General features: G+C 36.6%; 1 protein-coding gene across 1 annotated transcript in view; it reads right to left on the bottom strand.

Moving 5' to 3' along the window:
• Window positions 1-20,433, bottom strand: part of ZNF608 (zinc finger protein 608) — a 116,814-nt gene that overhangs the window by 32,079 nt on the left and 64,302 nt on the right. The window contains 1 exon segment of the mRNA XM_070742847.1: window positions 19,130-19,385. Coding sequence (XP_070598948.1) covers window positions 19,130-19,385 — 256 coding nt within the window.

The raw sequence follows: 20,433 nt of genomic DNA, 5'->3' as shown, positions 1-20,433 counted from the left end.
GGCTTTATTTATTTTTTTTAAGAGAGAAATGGCCATCTCTCCAGAAAAGAAAAGGATGTAGCCGTTACTGAGCTGCTTATCACAAAAACCTCCTGTAGGGTTTGAGTCTCCAAAGATAGCAATTCAGCAAAATGCAAGAATGATGTTATCATTGTTCAATTCCTATAACATCTTTTCAAAAAGACAGGATTTCAATGAATCTGTTTTCAACTGGTTTTCCTTCCAACCTGAGTCTGCTATGCAAGTGTGTGTGTTTTTGCCTTCTCCTGACTCACAAATAGAAAATTTCATAACCACAGATTCTGCATCCTGCTGAGACATGATATGTAGAACTGCATTCTACCTACTATTAAGCTGCTGATAGCAGTATTTCTGTTGCAATTTATAAGAAATGTCAGTTGAAGCACAGAGTATTGTACACATTATATTTTCCCAGCTGGATGCCTCTGTGAATAGAAAGCAAACCAGAGATACATGTGCAATGTAGATTTCAGTGGAGGTGAAGAACAGATAAAGAAATAAAGTGCACAGGTTAAATTGGCTGGTAGCCCAGAACAGAATGATAAAATATGAACAGAGAAATATTGATGCTGTAATGTTATATCCATGTCTTAAGGATTAAGCTATTAACTACCAAGAGACCTATGCAGGACTGCAACTGTTATGTACTCAACAATATAAATTCAATACCACTATAAGAATAATCAATTTGCCTGAAGATTCCAATGAACTCTAAAGACAGGAAGTCTCTCTTAATGAACTGATAATAGCCAACAGGCAATTGTTTGAGCTAACAATTACACTTTTTTTGTGTTCCAGTGATAGCAGAAAGCACATGAACTCAAATGTTAAAGCCCACCAAATAGTAAATAATAAAACTTAAGTCATAAAAACACAAATATGCTTAGTTCATAAAAAACACCTTGTTCAGATCACTATATGAAGAGTACAGTTACAGTACTTAATATTTAAGATGTACTCATAATACTTTAGCTATGCTTTACAGTGCACTTGTGCATGAGATTGTATTCTTGTGATATAAATTAGTTTTTTCTAAATGAAGTGGAAGTTTATACGATCTGGAAAAAGCTGTGTTTCTATCACAGATTTTTGTTCCCAAGGTGAAATATTATTTTCTTCAGGGATGTGAGAAGTTCTGACATATGAGGTTAAAAGTGAAATAAGAAGCCAGACAGAGACTGATGAATATTCTCCCCACTTACTGAAGATTTCCATTACTGAAACAGGGAAGGGTGGAATGTGCAACCACTTTTCCCGCCTACTAACAGGTTCTGTTTAAGCTTCAAAAACCTGGTCTAAAAACTCTTGCAAATGACTGCTGTTGACAGGACTGAATTGCTGAGAATCATGCTATTCTGTCTTCTGTCATCATAAGAAAGCTAGGTAGATTCCATCCCTCAGCCAAATTGCTGAATGAAAATGCCACTGAACTGCCCTTTAAAATTATTCTGCTATCATCGTATCAGCAAACTGTAGTGATACCTTCTGTATATAAAATTCCTGCAGATGCAAATGAACTTATCAAGTAATAATTAGGACATACAGTGCAAAAGTATCTTCTGACGGAATGCATTTTCTTGGTATCTACATACATTCAATATTCATGGAGATTCATTTCTGCTCAGCAATTTAACTAGCTTGGAAGTGGCTGATATTGTCTTCTTTCAAGGCAGCTAAAGCATACTATTGCTTCAGTTCAGTGAATTACACAGTGAGTGTTTGATGTGTAAAGTGAAAAGTGGCAGGACTGAAATCATCCTGGAATCCATACTATTTAATCATTGATGTGTGAGGAATAACTGCTGTTATTCAAGACAGAGGGGAATAGACTTCTGCAGATACTTAGAGGCATTTTCTTGCCGGAAGAGTTCCAGATTTTGCTTTTGCAACTAGTGATGAAAAATAAGTCCCCAGGCTGAGCCTTGCCTGAAATATAAGGTCTGACAATGGAAAACCTGGACAAATGATTAGCCATGCATGTTCTATAGGAAACCAATCCAAAGGTGGCAAGAGCCATTGGCTTCACCTCTGCACAGATTACTGTACCAGACAAAACATTTTCAAGAAAGCGGTGTGATCAAGTTTCATAGTTCAAATTTAATAAATAGTTACACTGTAAGGAAAACTTTCAGCTGTCTGTAAGAAAACTACTCCAGATGTGAAATTCAATACAAAGGAAAGACATACAATTACAAAAGCAGAACCAGGCATTTGAAACATGTGTTACTCAAGTAACTCCATATTTTCCAAATCTAACCAGCTCCTTGCAGAAAAAAATAGACTTTTAGTTTTGATTTAGATTTTATATTTACCCTTACTTTCTATTAGAAATATCAAATCATGCAATTAAAATTCAACAACTTCATTTCATAAATGATAACAGAGGCTATACTATCACTCTGAAGTGATACAATCTGAAGTTTTTTGAAATTCAAAATGGCTTAGACTCCAATCGATGGGTATCAGTTCTGGATGACGAGGAAGATAATTATTTTGCCGTATATTATAAAGCAAATCCCCAGCAATGGCTTTCCCTTGTAATAAGTCACTTTGTATTTTACCTGTCTTATAACTCATGAGAAGAAAACTATAAAAATGTCCATAAATTACAGTTATCTAAAAAAGAGTCCTTAAAATAGAGTTTAAATAAAATCAATAAATGCTGTTCAAATTGTATAAAATTTCTGTATACAGAACAAACTCATCAGCTTTCCCTTACATGCTAATGTTTGGGTTTCCAGGCAACCAGAAATTCATTGTTCATGGTTCTAACAGCATTCATCTTGATCATATCCAAGAATAAAACAAGGTTTATAGGTTTTGGCTCCTTCAATCTTCTCTTCAGAGTCAAAAAAGTTATTGTTATATATTCTAATATGATAGATGACAAACTTTTCTTGTTCTATATCATAAATATAGTAACTGTAAATGCCAAATTTTATTTTTATATTCTAGTACTACTGATGAACGAGCTATATTACATGTATGCTAGTGTTGACCAAAATATCTAAAGCCATTCTTTCCACTTGTTTTCTCTCAATAGTTGCAAAATGCTGTAGGCAGATTTATTTCTGAAATAGTTACTCAGCCCTTGTGAGGTCAGTGATTCAACAATGGGCTTGCTGTGGAATGCTATTTTAACTGCTCCCTTTTTGAGGCTAAAGGAAAATTTCTTTCCCTTTCAGGAAAAGTCATGAATAAAAGAACTTTTGAAAGCTGCTCTGGCCTTTGACAGCTTGGGTAGTCTCCTGATGTTACGCATCCTAATTGACACAATGCAAGGTTTGCATGGCACATTGCTGCAACATTTGTTCTACAAGGATGCATTTTTCAGGAAATGAAGGATTAATCTTCCCGAGGCTTACACACATATTTTCCCCAAAAAGGGAAAAATAAAAATTGTTCTCTATACAAATAAAAATTCATAGGATGGTGGCAGGCAGCCAATAAACTATTTCAGGTCTGGCTTGCCATCTGTTCAGCCTGTTTTATGATTAGAAAACACAAGCAAATTGCTTTTTTTCCTCTCAACTAATTCTCAGAAGGAGTCCTTGAAAACAGATTCCATGATGAAACTGTAATAAAGCAGAAGAGGTTACAATGATCAATAAAGCACATCCTTCTAGCACTGAGAACATTAGGCAATTTCAACAAAGAAAGAATCTTGTTTCCTATCCTCTTCTCACATCAGAATTACATTCAGTCAAGGAATGATCAAAAAGCAAATAAGATTTGCTGCAACATCCAAAATTACCTTACACTTCATTATATGGTAGTTCACCATATAGCACCAAGTATTTACTGTTGTTTCACTTAAAAAAATGAAACCACTAGCCAACTAATACTACTGTGTTATTTTTACAAGAATGAAAAAGAATGGAGGCGTCTGAGAATAAGATTTGACTGACATCAAATTTTGGAGTGGACTCAGTCTAAAGTATTTTTAATTGCACATCATAGCTATCATATTTTTATATTTTTCACCATACAAACATATTCTGACATACGTCAGTTTTATTATTGCAAATGATCAAAACAGGTGCTGTGCTTCTATAACACATCACCCTTCAGGCACAGCTCCAACGACTTCAAAAAGAGAGAAGCACAAAAAACCGTACTAAACATTTCATGCCTTTCTATGCACACTAATCCTAGTCAACTAGATTGAAGATTAAGAGGTGGGAAACAATTACATTGGAAACTGCTCCCAAAATACAAAGGTTCCAACTCTCCTTGAAGGTGAAAACAAATTAGCAGGTTTGCCTGAATAAGCTATGCATCTGAATGAAGACTGCTCTTCTGCTTTCAGCTACTGTCTTTATTGAACAAAGTTGCTGTAAAATATGCTTCTCCTAGATTATTCTTGTCTAGACAGGCAGAGATGTTTTTAGGTTGAATGAAGTATTTACTCTTAGCCCATCAAATTTATACTTCAGGGGGAAAAAAGGACCTGGAAGACAGCTTGGTGCCACAGTGGAACTTACATCTGTGTATGGCATTCCAAAATTTCAAGCTTTAAATCCTGATTCTAATTATAGGCTGGGTATATGATTAAGTGAGTGACTTTTTCATTATTCTGCAAATTCTGTTCATAAGAAAATACTGTACAGACATAGTATTTAATTTGCCAGGAAGAAGCTACTTTGTAAAAATGTCTTTAAAAAAAAATAAATCCACCTGCATATAATATATATTTCCCCTTTTGGACAACGCAGTGCAGATTATGTCAAGAGTTATTTAAGAATATTGTTTTTATCTCTTTATGTCTGCAGACTTTCACACTATTTTAAATCAACCATTTAAACAGAGCATAAGTAGCCAAAAAAAATAAAAATAAAATCATGTTTATTTGGCAAACTGAACCTACTTGCTGAAAATGGATGTTGCCAGGATGAGCAGCTGCACAATGTGTGTTTGTAAAGGGGGGGGGGGATGATTTTGCAGACTATTTATTTATTGTCTGCTTATTTCACATTCATATACAGTACTCAAAAAAGTAATACATAATTACAAATGTGTGGGGACTAGATGATGTTTTGAATGTTCATATATTTTTGTAAGAAGAGCTGCCAGGACTTTACTTGATTTTCAGTTTTTGGCTTGGTTTATTTTCTCTAGTGGTCTGTTCTGCACCTTTTAAAAAATCTCTGTTATTTTTCCTTGATTTGCAGTACAGGTACATGATTACAAAATCATTCCACATCCAAGAAGTGCTGTAAATCATTTCCTCTTTCCAGTAACATTCCTCAAATAAAGCATCAACACACTACACTGTTTTGACTTATTAAACAAACTATGAAAATAACATACCGGTAGGAGAAAGACAATAAAATAACTTCACCTTAGAAAATTGAAATAAGATTTTGGAGGATGTTTATTAATTTATTTAGTCTTTTAATGCCTTAAAGCACAGCAAAAATGCTTAGAGTGACTGAACTTAAATTCCGCTCTTTCTTCACATCCACAAAAAGAAAAGTGAAATGCAGTTGACAAGGGCAGTTGAAAAATATATTTATTACATACATAGAAAATAAAAATGAATTATTATTTTATTCACAAAAAACAGTACATAGCAAACAAGATTTATATGCTGGATTTTGTATCACAAAATCACAAGTTGAACACTTCCCAAGCATCTAGGACTGTGTGATGTATTTTCATATCATGCATGTAAATCCAAGTATGGTGGCTTTTTACAACTGACAGATCATGATTTTGTCAATTTTTATTGTTTTCAAATGCTGGCTGAGGTCTTTTGGCAAAGCACCCAGTACACCGATTACCACTGGGACCACCTGTACTTGGTTTATGCCAGAATCGTTGCAGTTCGATTTTAAGATCCTGATATCGGCTAAGTTTATGCCAGAATCGCTGCAGTTCGATTTTAAGATCCTGATATCGGCTAAGTTTTTCTTGTTGTTTTTCATCAATTTGGCTATCACCTGGTATGGCAACACCAATAATTCACTTTTTTTTTCTTTTCCACAATCATCAGGTCCAGTTCAAAAACCTTGTCAGTTTGAATTAGAAAGTCTTAAAGTATTTTGGCATGTTTTTTTTCTACTGTTATTGTTATTAATAATTTGCTTAAAATTTGAAAATCCATTAATTCTGTTCTTAAAATCAATTTTTCAACACAAGAAAATATTTCTGTTTAAAATTGGGATTTAAACGTTACTGTGAAAAGCTCTCAAATAAAACTAACAATTTGATTTCATTATACGAAGAACTCAGGAAAGTTAATTTTATCAATTGGACAGATTATTCAGTGTCAGATGCAAATCCCATGTTAACTGGCAAAAAGCTTTCTTAATAAAGTTTAACAACTCCACTTCACTATATTTGCTTTCCTATTCATCCTTGATTTATCTAGAAAGCACATTCAACTGAGTTGCCCTTCAGTTTTGCTTATCTTATGCTTTTTATGCTTTCCTACTCAATTACCAAGGGCCTTGGATTCTCTCTCTCTGTCAATTGGGAAGAAAACTTTCCCAAAACAAAACAGAAATTTGGTGTGGTAAGAGAAACCAGAAAATTGGTTAGATCCTGCTAGGGACCATGGGGAAAATATCCCTATGGGAGAAATGCTGCAACTGCTCCAATTTAAGTATCCTATCCTACTCCCTTTTGTATCATGTGGCTCAGAGTGCTGTGTTTGCAGACTGCACACTGATGTAATTTCCCAATGATACATACAGTTGTTTGCAAATACAATACACAAGGAGAGCAGAAACATATACCCATACACATGTACCCATTAATCTGATCATCTCACCACCCAGAAACATATACTTAGAGATTAACAAATATATTTGCAATGGGAAGGTATGAATTAGATTTGCTTGTTTTTGCTATCAGATTGATCTAACATACATTTTGAGCCATTACAAAACTCTAAATCAGCAGGAGTCAGGCGTTTCACAATTACAGTATATCGATCGAACCATGCAAACATCATGTTATACAGTCACATTATTTCACTTAAGTACTGGAAAAATCTTCCCCTAAAAGTAGAAATTATGCATCAGAATAGAATCAAATGTATAACATGTATTGCAATTATATAAAGTCTATAACAGATAGACTACTGACTAAAATATTTGAATATCTCTGCTATCCTAGAGAGGTAATTGCATAATATTCTGGAATATTTTCTAATAGCTTAATCATATTGAGGAGGAGGAGGAGGCTTTTGTTAAACTGGGCATTGGTCTTACCCTGATACACTCCTTGTAGATATGGAGACAGCATTCAGGAATGGGTTAACTCCATTTATTATTCAGTAAGACTGAGTCTGCAAAGTAGATGACATGCTTCCTCCTCCTGTGACTTCCGCTCTTTTGAGAAAGGCGCTGATGCAAACTTGCATATTGCTCCCAGAATATCTGTGTAAGCCAAGACCAGATGCCAATCTGGGTGGGGCTGGATGCTGTCTTCAGGTCTACAAGGAGTGTATCAGGTAAGACCAACACTCCTTCATCATGCTAGTGGAAACAGCATCCAGGAATGGGGCATACCAAAGCTGGCTGTCTATTGGAAGGGCGTAGCCTGATCCTGAGCCACCTAGTCAGATCAAACATGCTGAAGCACATTTGCCAAAGACTTCCTCAGCCGATGCATGTGAGTCCAATTTATAGTAACATATGAAAGGGGATGCAGAGGACCAGATAGCAGCTCAACAGACCTCAACTGAAGCACTCCTCATAGAATGGGCCATGACATGCCTTGGTAGGGGCAAGGCCTGGATCACATAGATTTTAGCAATACAGGCTCTGATCAAACTCCCCACAGTGGGTGATAGTCCCCAAGATAGAAGGCTGAAATAAGACTAGAAGGGACTCCAATTGTCTGAAAGAAGAAGTCTATGAGATGTAAATCTTGAATGTCCTTCGTACGTCCAATGTATGCCATGTCCATTCCAACCAATGAGTCAGATGAAAGTAAAAGTTAGGAAGGATCGGCTCCTGGGCCTTGTGAAACCAAGAATTAACCTTTGGAATGATAGTAGGGTCCAGAGGTTAAGAGTGGAACACACAAAGATCTGATCAGATAGAGTTGCTAACTTTGACATCCTACACGCAGATGCTACAGCTACAAGGAATGCCACCTGATATGATGTAGACTGGCATCTCTAAGTTGACCTAGAGTGAATGAATTGAGGGCTTTTGTTAGACCCCATGTGGGATAACGATGCACCACAAGCAGACATAGATTGGGTGCTCCATGAAGGAATTGGCAAACCATGGGATATTTTGATAAGGAATCCTTAGCTCCACAAGATAAAATAGAATACAGGACTGTCACCTGCCTTCGAATAGGGGCAAGCCTCTTGTCAAGCCAATCCTGGAGAAACTTTAGTATGCCCACGAAGGCTGCCTCGGTAAAAAGATCAGGACTGAGCCCATACTATAAAAGCTCAAGTTCTGTCAATCAATCCGCTTTTTTGCAAAGTTCGAAGCTTGGGCTCAGTGTGGTCAACGTGTATAATGATTGACAGACCTGATTTACATTAGTGGAAGGGGTCTGAGACTCTTGCATGATTTGCATGCATTGGCTCACACTCTGCGAGACTGCTGCTGAAATTATGGCTTGTAAATTTGAACTATCATTAAGGCCTTGATACATAGGAAAGGTTTGAGCTGGTATTACAGGCGGAACTACATAAGGAGCAGACTGATTAAAGGAGAAAGGCAGAGAAGATGGAGGAAGAGAGGGTGGGGGAGGAGGAAGGGGATTGGGAGGGACAGGGAAGGCCTGTTCAGAGGATCCCCAGATGTCAGCATCAGCTAATACCAAGTTGTGTGATTCCATTAAGGCCTTGTCTGCTGGGTCAGTAGGCGGTAAGGTCTCACTATTGGGAACCTCCCTGGAGGCTTTGTCACACATTTTTGTCAAGGCCTTATGCATCCTGGTCTCTGATCTTTTAGCTGCCTTGGTAGCTTTGGGCCATGACTCCTTGGCCTTAAAGGCTCATTTCATTGAATGAGTAAAGGAGTGTCCCACATTGCTTGGACCTGGGGACTGAGAGTCCCTTTGAGGATTTAAACTAGGACTCTATGATTCGTGGCTGGTAAGATTAGAGTCAGACATGTTTCCAACGAGAAGGCCCAGACCAGTAAATTGGCAGTTGAGGTAAATAAAATGGCCACCAGTAAGCAAAAAACCCAACTACCAGTCAGAACAAAATGGCAGGAGGCCTAGTTAGGTTCAGTGCTGTCTGGCCTCAGAAGTACAATTAGCAACTGCCAAAAATAAATTAGAGATAAAAAGGCGCTTTAATTGATCACTCGCTCCCCTGAAGGTGTCAGAAATAGCAATTTCGGCTTAGCCGCTCTATCCCACTCCAAACAAAACCTATTTGCACACAAATTATAGTGAAACAGGGCTAAATTAAAACACTGACCCAGCAATAAGAATTAAGAAAAAACCTTATTGCGCGCAGGAGTGGAGCGCCTCGCTGCCGCAGGAGCCGATCAGCTGTGAGGTGCTGAATTAATGAGAAAGAGGAGACCGGACGGATTCCAAGCCGCTTCAGGAATAAAAACCCGAAATTGCGTCCTCGGGATAGGTCCCACTTCAGCGAGGCTCGCCGGCTAAAGGGGCCTCTGGGAAGGGCTTGCAGCTGCAAGAAGCAATTACCTCTCCCCCGCCGGTTTCTCCAAGGCTCCAGTAAATAGCGGCAGAACAAAGAAATCGATTTAATTAGCGATCAGGCTGGCCAGCTGGCACAGTCAAGAAGGATGAACCTTCCCACCTCACAATTATGCCTTCCCAGGGAAGCGGCTGAAGGGGAGGAGGACAACAGGGAGAGGCTTTTTTAAAAAATACCTGATAAGGAAGGAATAGGAAAGCAAGGTAAGAAGAGAACACAGTCGGTAAGTTGACCACACGTCTTGTCCTGCTGAGGATTGAGGAAAAAAGCGGATTGATAGACAGAACTTGAGCTTTTATAGTATGGGCGCAGTCCTGATTGGTTGACGGACGGAGGTCAATCCATCGATTGTGGACTCTCCTATAGGCTGGAGAATCACATTATTTCAAGAATGCAATCATGATCTCCATGATGTTAACTTCTACTTAAAAAGCCTGAAGTTCTGCTACCATGCATTAACTTAAAAACAAAATCAGAAGAGGCCTGGTATCACATTTTCTAACAACTCCTATTATGAAATAAGAGCTCACAAATGCTTATACATATAATAAAATATGTTAGCTGGAAAAACTACTACCACACACTTCCTAATACTTTCCTACCATAGATTAATACAAGTCTCCTACGATGTCTCTAAAAATCAAATGACAAACTACAATCAAAACCCACTATTTTATGGAAGAGAGGGAATGTTTACATAGCTATTGTTTCTGATGGACATATATCAAGAATAATTTCTATGTTATAAATTGATTTTTTTAATTGCCATGTGAGGTATAGAGATAATTATCTGATACACAGATTTATCATTGGTCTTATGTGTATTTTGACTTAGTGATTAACTTTAGCCAATATGCCAGCATTAAATAATACAAGACATATCTGGAAGATATTGTTGAGAAATTGACTTTGATTTTGTCTACATTAAATATTCATACACTGGAATAATCCTTATTTGAGAATTACAAGTAAATAGCATTTCAAGACCATGGAGAAAGAATATGGGATTAGTATTTTAATTTAAAAAAATATCAGTTTTTTCCAAACATTAAATATTCTGTAATTATTATTTGGTGGTTTAGAAGATTTAATCTACACTTTATTTTTATAAACAATTGCAGAGCGTGAATAAGATAGATATTAGTAATTTACAAGAACTTTGGAGTTAAAACTTTAAATATCATATTATAACCATTTAATAGTCTTATGTTTTGAAGAATGCTAAATAAATTTATTATGGTGATAATTCAAACATTGTTTTTGTTTACCAGACACTTCAGTAGAAATTTAAGAAGGGATGTATTGACCTCTTGGAAATACAATTTTTAAGAAGACATTGATCTATGCCTGTGATGGCGAACCTATGGCATGCATGCCACAAGTGGTTCACAGAGCCCTTTCTGCGGGCACACGAGCTATTGCCCCAGATCAGATTCACTGTACATGCGTGTGCACCTCCCACCGGGCACCTAATTTTTGGTTCTCTACCACTCATGTATAGAGGGTGGGGTACATGTGGGAGACACCCACCTGTACGGGGATCTGCCTATGCATGCATGGGGGGAGCACGGGGGAGTGTGGGCATGCATGAGGGGGCACGGGGGTCATGTGCGCATGCACAGTGGGAGAGGGGAGTGCAGGGGTTGCATGCACATATGTGGGGGTGGGGTACACGATGGTCACTCACACTGCATTATGGGTGCAAGCACACCTCCCTGCTGTTACACACACATGCACACACATTCAGCACATGACGGCTAAAAGGTTAGCCATCCCTGCTCTATGCAATCTAAGGATGTTCTATGTTTATATCATTTTGACATTATTTACATAGTTGGTAAAAAAAAGTTGGAAAGAGAAATAAAGTTTAAATATATTTATTTGGTGTTGAATTATATACAGTACTAACATATGTTATTTATCAATGTATGCCAAATACTGGATTGATTGAGCGTGGAGAGTAGCTAAACGAATAGCTCCGCTCTGTTGGAAAGAAAATTGTTACTCCAGATTTTCAGTCCTGGAGTCTATGTCTTTCAAATGACTCATAATCAACATAATGAAAAGACACAACAATATCATCCTTTGTGGTTGAGTTACAACTTGCTTAAAAAATAATTTTAAAGTTAATTTTATACTGTACAGTTTTCTCTTCTGTTTTCTTTGTTTTCCTTTCCATTCTTTTCTTCCTTCTTTCTTTTCCTTCCTTCCTTCCTTCGGTGGTATTCACTTATCTTCCCTGCACATGCGCCATGCGCACACATTGCTCACAAACATTCCTTCCTCACCTATACCCAGCCTCAAAAATGAGGCTAAATAGGATGACACTACGTCTAGCGGGTGAGCAGTCAACCAACAGAATACCACCCCTGCTTCCTTTCTTTCTACCCTTCTTTGCTTCCTTTCCTCCACACACGTATACAAACATAGAAAGTAAAGAATCTGTGTATTCCATGAAGTGCCTGCTATGTTAACTTTTGCAAAGCGATGACCAATGTGGTACAACATTCTTAAGCATCTGAATGGATATTATACAGAATAAATCCGAGACTTGCATGACATAAAATCAAGGTCTTAGATTATAAATAGGCAGATAAAATCAACACATTGTTTTTAAGAAGCAATATCATCCTAATGATGAAGAAAAATAAATGTGATGGTTTGAATTGTGATTATATTTCAAGCAAATAAACCACCATCTGAATAAATTGTGCAAAATGCAGCCGCACAAGCAGTCATGGGACTACCCAGACATGTCCACATCTCTCCAATACAGTACTTTGCGATCTGCATTGGCTGCCAATTGGTTTCCATACTCAATTCAAAGTGTTGGTCATGAGTCATGACTTATAAAGCCCTACATGGCTTGGGACCAGATTATTTATAGGACTGTCTCCTGCTGCATAAATCCCAGTGACTGGTTAGGTCCCACAAAGTCGGCCTTCTACAGGCCCCGTCAACTAGACAATGTCACTTTGTGGGACCTAGGGGAAGGGTCTTCTCTGTGGGGGCCTCGGCCCTCTGGAATCAGCTCCCTCTGGAGATTCATATTACCCCTACCCTCCACGACTTTTGAAAGGGTCTAAAGACTCATCTATGCCGCCAAGCTTGGGGTTATATATTATATTCTGCCGCCTGGTCAATGAATGTATAATGCATTTGTTTGAATATTTGAATGGATATGTGTGTATTTTAATAGGTTTTTAGTTTTTAAATGTAATTTTAATGTAATGTTAACCGTATCTCAATGTATACTACTTTTTTATATGTTGTAAGCCGTCCCAAGTCCTCAGAGAGGGATGGCACACAAATCTAACAAACAAACAAACAAACAAACAAACAAACAAACAACAACAATAAATCATAGTTACTATTGGCTAACAGTCAAATTTGTTTCAACATCAAATATATTTCATTAACAGGGAATATTATTATTTAGTTCCTTTCTTCAAGATGAGTTTATGTATACTTGTTACAGATATTTAATGTCTCTTATTAAAAAGGAAAGACACACAATTAGTTCTTTCCTTCAAGTTATCCAGTGTTGCTTTAAAAAAAATGGTAAAAACCCCCATAATTTACCAGTAGCCGCATCTCTTCCTTTCTTAATTTATTCTGTACAATATACTGTGAGTCTGAATGGGTTACACATACAGACTAGTGAGAAAGAACATACTACTTAGTCTTTGGCTGCCAAATATTTGACTCATAAAAGGACTTGTGTTAGTTGTATTGAAGCTTTTGGCAAATCTCCATTGGTAATTTGAATTCTTAGAAGTAATTGTCAAGAAGACTATATCTTATTTCCTGATTGTACCACTTATTTTGTAAGCAACATTTTTTTCTCTGATACTCTATTTAAGGTTGATTTCTTGCAGAGACTTCCCACCAATGAAACAAGCAATCATGATAACAGGCTATGTCAGGCAAAAACAGTCTTGATCTACTGAGCTACTTAGAAGTGAAAATATTTAACTCCTTTTTTAAGAAACATCTCTCAAAATCTGGGAGCTCAGTTCTTAAACCTGATTACTTCAAAAAAATCCTAATTAAATATAATATAAAATATAAAATACAGTATAATTAAAAGCTCAGGTTTGATGCACTATTTCAAATGTTATAGTCAAATTATCCTTAAATATTGGGGAAGGACACTAAGCATCATTGTTCTTATCACCTTCAAAAAAAATAAGTAATGAAGTGTGACAGTAGTGTGAGTCTTAAAAGAGAATATGTGACCTACATAATCAGGTCATATCCAAATGCAGTTCTTTTCAGTACTAGATCAGCAAGTATTACCTTTTAAAGAATTTATTCTAAATATAACTTCACCTTCTTCACACACCATATTATTCTAAGTATAATTAACACCATCTCCAGCCTATCATTGCCTTTTATTGAGGAATCACTGTAAGTGCTCAAGATACATTTTGTAATTAGATGACTGACATCATACAATAAATATAGTACAGACCTCCTACAGTCATATTAGATCATTGCAGAATTCATTCTGACAGGTATCATTTGAAAACATAATTTGCATCCTGTATGAACAGAATAAAAATAGCATCTAGTGTTCATGTAATAATATTATTTAAGGGTCCTAATAATAATAATAATGATAAAATATGCACAGGCACATATACCCATCAGCCATTTTGAACATCTGTAAAACAATAAAAACTAGGTTATAGATAATTTTTTAATATATGTATCCTTAGAACTGGTGTAGAAATATAAAAATGCAGATAACCACTACAACCATTGATCTGATATCTCAATTGCACTTGTGCCTATTAGCATGTTAGTAATTTAATTGTTAAACCAATTAAATAAAGACTTACAAATCTAGCAAAGGCATCTATGATGAAACAAGCAAAACAGCTATAATTTCCTAAAACTATTAACAATTCATATTAGTCCAAATGTGTTTCTTAAGCTTTTCCTAGAAAGCAACAAAGCTAGCAGCCAATACAACTACTGAGTGGGAAATTCTGGTATTACTGTCATAAACAATTATTTTTAATTATTTTCAAGTAAGAATCTGTTATTTTAATATATATCAAGCTGGTAGTTTTGGCTTTGCCCTAGGACAGATGGCAAGATGACGAGTGGGACCTCGTCAAAGCATCACCAGGAATCTCTGAAACTTACATGGGAAGAAACCCAAATATGCCAAGAACCTTTTTTTTCTCGAGTGCCGAAAGAACATGTGCACGCACTATCGTGCTTGTGCGAGTGCCCACACCCACAATTCAAGGCTTGGGGAGGGCAAAAACACCTTCCCCGTCCCCTGGGGGCCGGAAACAGCCTGTTTCTCAATTTCTGGTGGGCCCAGTAGCCTCGTTTTTTGTCCTCCCAGGTTCCAAAGGCTTCTCTGGAGCTGGTGGAGGGTAAAAACGCCCTCCACCATCCCCCCGGAGGCTCTCTGGAAGCCAAAAATGCCTTCCCAGAGCCTCTGTACGAGCCAAAAATAAGCTGGACAGCACACACATGCACATTGGAGCTGAGATAGGGCAATGGCTTGTGTGCCAGCAAATATGGCTCTGTGTGCCACCTGTGGCAACCGTGCTATAGGTACACCATCACTGTTCCAGATTAAATGTAATTTTCAAATAGTCTTTCCTTAATGGCTACTAAAATCTCATAACACATTTATATTTTCATAAATATTGTAGTATTGCATTGTTGCATTGATTTTGGCACATCTCTTAAAAGTATTAAAGTGCAATTAAAATGTATGATGATGGATACATAAATTTAATTAATTTAAATTAAGATTAAAATTATAATTTTTCCTAAAGACCAGGTTCTGCTAGTTGGCTTGGGGCTCCAATGGGGGTGGGGGTGGCTTCATGGGGTGATTGTAAGATTCATAACATATCCCATCTCCTTGCTCAGCCTACTACCTCCTCCCTTCCCATCTTTCAGTTAGGGTTGAATATTTATATTTTTATATTATTTATATTATTGTGCATAATTCTGTCCTTTTAATATTGTAAGTTACCCTGTGGTGAGATAGGCAGCCTAAAAAAAAGTAATTTTGTTCTGATCATAGTTTTTTTTAATAGAGCATAAATTTGGTACTTGACGCATCTGAAGCAAAAATCTTGTCCTCATACTTATCTTTCTCCCTGTACTCGATGGACAAGGTAGAACTACACCTTCCATACAAAATATTGGTATGGGTTTGATATATGGCCTGCCGGAGAGGGGGGGGGGCGGTGGAAAAATGGGGGGGGGCATCTCTGAAGTTGGGAGAGCAGGAGTATTACAGTCATGACTGGGAGAGGTAGGTATGGCAGGAGCTGGGGGGTAGGTTGCTAACGGGGAACTAGGAATTGCTGTCTTAGAACGATTGCTTGTTCCGGCCCCTCTGATTCTGGTTCATCAGGGTTGCCTTGTAGAGCTGGTTATATGGGATGTCAAGGCTCTGGCTTCAGGCTGTTGCTGCTCAATGCCAGGTCAGATACTGCACCAGCCACGACTCCAGGGAAGGGGTGGTGGAGTGGCAATTATAGTCTGGAAGAATCTTTGTCCTTGCAGGATCCCTGCCCCAGAGTTAGTTGGGTGTGAATCTGTCCTCTTAAGGTTGGACTCATGGGTTCAGTTGGGCTTGCTGTTGAGGTACCTGCCTTTCAGCTGCATTACAACCCTGCCTGCACTGCTAGAGGCGGTAGCCGGGCTGGCAGTGGAGTTCCCTAGACTTATGGTGCTGGGGGACTTTACCTTCACTCAGTGAATCCTCGGACATGGTTCAGGAGTTCATGGCTTCTATGACAACCATAGACCTGTCCTATGAAGTTCAGGGTCAGACTCATAGGGGAGGCACACTTGACCTAGTGTGCCTCTCGGGGCACTGGAGATGTGATTTGGAATTAAGGGGTATAGATGTCTCTTCCTTGTCATGGTCAGATCCGTTCCTGCTGAGGCTGGACTTTAAGACACCACTCCTCCACCACAGGGAGGCGGAGCTGCTGTTTCTAGTACTCATCAGACCTTCTGGAAGAAATCCCAGATGAATACTGAGTATCACTATATGCGTCATCAAATCAAGTTTATATTTTTCTAGAATTTGTCTTATTATTTGCTGAATTATTGTTCCTGTTTAAATTAGCCAAGTATGGCAGTTTTCACAGTATTCTGGTCTATTGGCTCACTATTTAAAATGATACGCAAAGTGTCAGTTAAGAAAAAAATGTATTCCATCACTACCATATAAATCAGAACCTTAAACCAGCACCCACAGTAAAATCATATTAGAATGAAATTAAAATAATTTACTTCCAATTAAAAGGTTTAAATGAGGATATATCTAGTCTTCCATAACATAGCACAAGTAATCATTCCATCTAGTAAATTCTTAAGAAAAAACCGAAGCATTCCTCCCCCACCCCGCCCCCTTTAAGAAGCTTATGCGGTTAAGCAGTATCATATGTCACTCTTTCAAGTTATTCATTATATTATCAGTATAATTTGAGAAGTTTTGTCAAAATATATATATAGCAAGTTTAAAATTTCTTTACATTTGACATTTGGAGATAGTGGATTTATCTTTATCTTGTTTATGCCAAACCAATTGCCAAATGCACAATCAGAATGGGAGAGATAAGTAACAAAGTTGATAGAGTACTCTTTTTACTAGCAACAGGAACAGGGAATCTATAAGCACAGATCAGGTGGTTATCTTTTATCAATAAATAAAAGTCTTCTTGGCTGAATATATCTGAGCACAGAAGAAAAACAGATAAAATGTCATTCTTGCAAGTAAGTAAGAACATTATAAAATAGCACACTGTTGCCCTTCAGACCTTTAACAAGGGATGTTTCTTAATTCTGTGGGGGTCAGATGTTTAGTTTACTCAGCAAAAACAACAGTATTAAAAGCTATTGTTCTTCCTTGTCACCATAATTCTTTCCCATACACTCTGACTTTCTGTGAAATTCACTAAGGTGAACATTAAAGCCAAAATAGATAGCTATCTCACTTAAAGTATTTTAAAACTGCTTATGTAACCTTTAAAAATAATCTTAAAATGTCAATCTAGTTTATGAGTCTGATGAAGATATACATATAAAGAAGACAAGTGGAAGGGCAGAGTCTAAAACATTTTCAAACATAGCTAATGCACTCTGATAATATTTTATACTCCATTCTAAAGAATTAAGCTTTGCTGAAGCTTTTCTAACCAAAATACATTAGAATTTATTATCAATGGAATACACTGTACACATTTAAAATTTCCTTTCTTTCTTTCAATTCAAATAGGCTATTACTACATTCACGTCAGGAGCACCAAAGTGCTTCCAGGTTGAAAAGATTGAACAGTGACATTTCCATTGTCCGTGGGATACCCAGTTGATGGCTCAATTAATTTCCCTGTTAAGTAATAACCATCTATCTACTTACTGATGGGTCAGCAGGAGCTGGAGCATATGACAGGAGCTCACCCCATCCGATAGTAGTAACTGGGTCTCAGATACCTGTTGATCATCAGCCAAGCATCCTAACCTCGTGAGCAACAACTCTCCTCTTACACAGGCTATTAAATCACTAGTAATTAAATAATATTCAAACAGAAAGAAAAAAAAATCTGTAAAAAATCCATTTGAATAATTCTCAACATTTCAGGCCGTATTCTCCAAAACAGGTGGATATAGTAATTGTCCAGTAATAGTATAGGTAGTTCAGTAATACTATAGGTAGTTTACATATGAGGTGAGTCTTTTGAAAATCAATATTGAAAAGCACATTGGTTACAAGTTCTTGTGGCTTATAATTTGTCAAAAATAATTATCTTTCAAATTAATTTTAGTGTCTAGACTTTTTGTTCATAATTTTCAATTTATTTTTCAAACAGTAGCTTGAAATTTTGTCCATTGTTTTAAGAAAATATATATTTATATGAAACTCCAGTTCTCAAACAATGATCACAAGGTTCTCTGGGCACTTAAACAAAATATTTAAACAGCTAACATGCAATTATAATTTTTGACTAAAGAAACAAGAGACTAATCAAATTTGCAGCAAATCCAGTAACTACGATATATGCTAGTTGTATATATTATTGGAATATTGTAGATGCTTTAAAAAATTAAACAATTTGAATATTAATACACAATTTTGTAATTCTTTTTGTAAAAGTATCTATGCATGTTTTATTATAATGTATGCAAAAATACGTTAAACCTTACTCAAAATATCATCAATGTAATAGTTTAACAAGGTTTTAGAACAAAACCCAAACCATCCTTCAAAAACAACAAAAGCAGAAAAAGATTATAATTTATTTGTAAAATTATGGCTAGATTAAGACTTCGATTAACCTAATAATTTTTTCCCAGTAGAAACAAAACAAAGCATACTATTTTATTATTTTTCAGCAATATTTATTTTAAATAAAATGCAACATTCCAACCAAGAGAGAGCGAGAGAAATGGAAGAAAACATCTTACCTTCTTCAGTTTCATGCCATACAATCCCTTCCAAATTTACACTGGTTCCAGGTTCACATGGTCCAAGGCATTCAGGTTCTGTTACTATTCCAACATCACAAGTATTCACACCCACTGAACGAGTCCGTACCAAAAGTTGCTCCACGGGGGCTGCAATGTTGGATGAAGATGGTGAAAAATAGGAAGGTAGAATCTGAGATGTCAGATTACTGGAAAGAGGAGGTGGAGGTGCAGGCACTGTAAAGAGTGGGTCAACCTAGAAGTAAACAGAAAAGGGAAAATAATGTTATTTTTAAAGTAAAAGGAAATACTTTTATTAAAAATGTATCAATAAATAACAATATTAATTCCATATAATAATTCAGCAAGATAGATGAAACTATTTCTTACTTTAGGAAGAAATTCATTTTTAAATTTCCTGGTGTAATAACATAAGTAATATAAGTTATAGTAAATCAGGCGAAGATTCAATTAGTTCAATATTTTGTCACGATAGTGCCCAACCAGATGCCAATTGCAAGTAATAACCATTTTATTTTTATTACACCATCACTATATAACAGTCTAGATTCTTGGGAAGAACTGAATGCACATGAAGACCAATGCCAGCTGAAAGATTGGCGACTATGATTTCACCCTGTTGTTAACAGATAGTAATATTTATTAATAATTTTTAAAAAATTACCAAATACCAGGACTTGCAGATTGAAATTGAACCGTTATGGAAAAAGAAATATATTAATGTATCAATTGTGACTGGAGCCCTTAGAGAGATGCCTAAAGAATTTCTTTGACATCTGGAAATTTATCAGAGTTGAACACCCTACTTTAACCAACCAACCAACCAAACCAACAACAACAACTAACAATTCCAACCTGCATAGAATTGCCTATATTATTAGATGCTACTTTAATATTTATTGGGTCCTTGATTAGGATACAAATTATTAAGTTTCCGTCAGTCTTCGATTACAGCTCTATACACAATAATTTGAGCAAATGCAATCAAGGAATTGAAAAAATGTCAAATGATTTGAAGCGCAGATTATGCAAAAAAGCAGAAACAGGTCATATATTCAGCTTGCACAAAAATATTCATGCAAAATGATTATAAATGACATAACACAGTGGTTATAATGATTAATTTAAGCACCTGTGAAAATTATTGTGGCAGTAATGAAAAATTGGTAGGAATGTAAGAGTTGAAAAAATGGTTGAAAATGAGCAGGTTAAAATATTGTGGGATTTCATAATACAAACTGATAAAGTCTTGGTCTGAGGTTTTATTCAACTGTAATTGAATA

This window comes from Erythrolamprus reginae, chromosome 2 (genome assembly GCF_031021105.1).
Source record: "Erythrolamprus reginae isolate rEryReg1 chromosome 2, rEryReg1.hap1, whole genome shotgun sequence".
Classification (NCBI taxonomy): Eukaryota; Metazoa; Chordata; class Lepidosauria; order Squamata; family Dipsadidae; genus Erythrolamprus; species Erythrolamprus reginae.
This window is presented reverse-complemented; position numbering and strand designations above follow the sequence as displayed.